The sequence below is a fragment of the Talpa europaea genome (genome assembly GCF_964194135.1).
Source record: "Talpa europaea genome assembly, chromosome: 15".
NCBI classification, from domain to species: Eukaryota; Metazoa; Chordata; class Mammalia; order Eulipotyphla; family Talpidae; genus Talpa; species Talpa europaea.
The window spans coordinates 81,236,962-81,239,665 of NC_140083.1; the positions used below are offsets into that span (position 1 = coordinate 81,236,962).

The following is a 2,704-nucleotide window of genomic DNA, read 5'->3' on the forward strand; positions in this document are numbered from 1 at the left end:
AATTACTTCTGTACAGTCACACATTGTGAAATGATGGAAACTGACAAAATTAATAAAATATAGAAGGTAAAAATTTTGGTATATAGAAAGGATTTTTTTTGTATAGAGAGGATTTTTTAAACATTAGTTAAAAAGAACATACCTAGAGTGGAATATTTCGCAGGACACATAAACTAAAACAGAAAAAAGGTTTAGTATTTCTTTTTTTTGCGATCACATTCAAAAACATTACATGCTGAAGTAATGGAGTCAGTCCACATTCCCCTGAGTAAAATACTCCTAAAAAGAAAGAAGAAAATTTATATCTGAAAAACAAAGCAGCTCATTTCTTAAATGATTTTTTATAGTTGAAAACCGCTCTTCGTACATGCCAGTAAGATTTTATGTGTTCTTTGAACACACAGAAAGAATTCACCCTATTTATATTCTAAAACTTATTTTCCTTTTAAGAAATATTAATTGAGGGCCTCCTCAATTGGTGGCACAAGGGGTTAAGCACCACACTATGAAGCAATCTGCAGCCTCTGCAGCATGAGTTCAATCCCCGGCCCGTGGGAGCAACCCACATGGCGCGGCAGAACTCTCCTGACTCGCCCACTGCTCCCCTCAGCAGTTTATTTCAGTCAGTCTGCCTGTTCTATTCCCCACTCTGCCTCTGGTGAATCCTCTAACCCCCCACATCGCTGGCCTGTATCCCAGCTGTTGTATGCATAAATAAATAAATCTTTTTTCAAAAAAAAGGACAAATTAAAAAAAAAGTGCTAACCTGAAAAAAAAAAGAAATATTAATTGAATCCTAGATAAATAAAATTTTGTATAGAAAATGTAAACATGTTAAAACCTGGCTAAACACTCTGAAATTTTCAAGCTGTAAGAAACTGTCACTATGTTTTACCATTACTAGGATCTTTCTTCAATTTCCAAGGGACAACCATATTCTCATGAGATCAGAATATTGTTGTTCTCAACATCAAAGCAGATATGTGTCTATTCACTTAAGTATCTCTATCAAAGGAAGATAGAGAGAGAGAGATTCAGGCAGATAATTGCTGATTCTTAAACACTTTGAATTCATGTGACAGTTTTCAAAAAACTGAGATAGTACGTAAGGAGAAGTACAGAGTGATTTGTTTGCAATTTGTATTAAATAGAAGCAGAAATTTATAACATTAAGTAAAATGGGGTAGAAAACTTAAGTAAATATTATCATGGACCCTTACTTCAACTTTCCACTACTTCCTTGACAGGGGTACAATTTTGTGACTAAGTCATTGAAGGCTTGTATCACTTGTTTGTTCCTCAGAGTATAAATAAATGGGTTCAACATGGGGGAAATGGAATTATTTAATAGTGAAATTCTTTTATTCATGGTCATGTCATCTTTTGATGAAGGTCTGGTATACATGAAGATACAGCTGCCATAAGAAAGGGAAAGCACAATCATGTGGGAAGAGCAGGTGGAAAATGCCTTCTTCCTTTGCTGGGCTGATGGGAACCTTAGAATTGTTCTGACGATATAAGCATAGGACAAAATCACACACACGAGGGTCAAGATAAAGGTCACCACAGCACAGACAATAACCATCTGCTCTAAGAGCCCAGTATCTGAGCATGCGATCTTCATCAGAGGATTAGCATCACAGCCAAAGTGGTCAATGGCATTGGAGCCACAGAATTCCAGGCCCGATACCAAAATAAGTAGTGGGGATATCAGCAACAAAGCAATCATCCAGCAGCAGAAGACAAGCGTTTTGCAGAACCTGGGGTTCATGATGGTCACATAGTGCAGGGGTTTGCAGATGGCCACGTACCGATCATAGGACATGATGGTCAGGAGGAAAAATTGTGCTATGGCAATCACATATATAAAAAATAGTTGGGTTAGACAAGCACTATAGGTAATGGTCCTATCACCGGTTGATAGACTGTACAAGAATCTAAGAATGCAGGAAGAAGTGTATGAAATTTCTAAGAAGGAAAAATTCTGAAGAAAAAAGTACATTGCAGTTTTAAGGTGGGAATCCACTAATGTAAGGACGATGATGGTCAGGTTTCCTGTTACACTCAACATGTAGGCGATTAATAGAAATATGAAAATCACAATCTGCATTTCTGGGTCATCTGTTAACCCCAGGAGGATGAAGGTGGTTATCGCTGTGTGGTTTCTCATTCCTGGCTCCTGACTTCCTCTCAAACTGCTTGTAAAACTGGGAGACATGAGAGTGAGAACAGGAAAGAATATTTTCTTGACAAGGATGTTAGTTTGGAAAAGTGAAGCCATGTAATATATTTGACTTAATGACACTATTTGAAAACCATGTTTTTAGCTCTTTCAATGACACTTGATTGGTTTGAAATCTTGGGTCTCAAATATTACAAGCACAATATGAAGAGAATCACATTTTACTTTGCAATTGGCTGATCTGCATGCACACATCACACAGGAAATTGCATATCAGAATCAAAATTTTCAAGATTTAAACAACCTCTAGCTTCCCTTCTTTCATGGGTGTTCTTTAATCTATCACATTAGAAATAACTATTAGTATCATTAAATTAATGCTATAATTGCTAATCAGTCATGACCAGTGGATTGGCAGTAACAGAATCGCTTCAGGATTCCTTCAGCAACAATGTAGTATAAATTCTATGGGGCCTACTCCTGAGGTGGGGGAAGCAAGCATTGTTTTAAAAAATAATAACG

At 36.8% G+C, this 2,704-nt stretch overlaps 1 protein-coding gene across 1 annotated transcript; it reads right to left on the bottom strand.

The window, feature by feature from the left end:
- Window positions 1-1,137: 1,137 nt before the first annotated feature.
- On the bottom strand, window positions 1,138-2,170 carry LOC311184946 (olfactory receptor 6C2-like; the record flags this gene model as incomplete). Its single annotated transcript, XM_084255280.1, has 1 exon — window positions 1,138-2,170. One exon carries the CDS (start codon window positions 2,168-2,170, stop codon window positions 1,217-1,219), a length of 954 nt encoding a protein of 317 aa, XP_084111406.1. The 3' UTR covers window positions 1,138-1,216.
- Window positions 2,171-2,704: the final 534 nt, after the last annotated feature.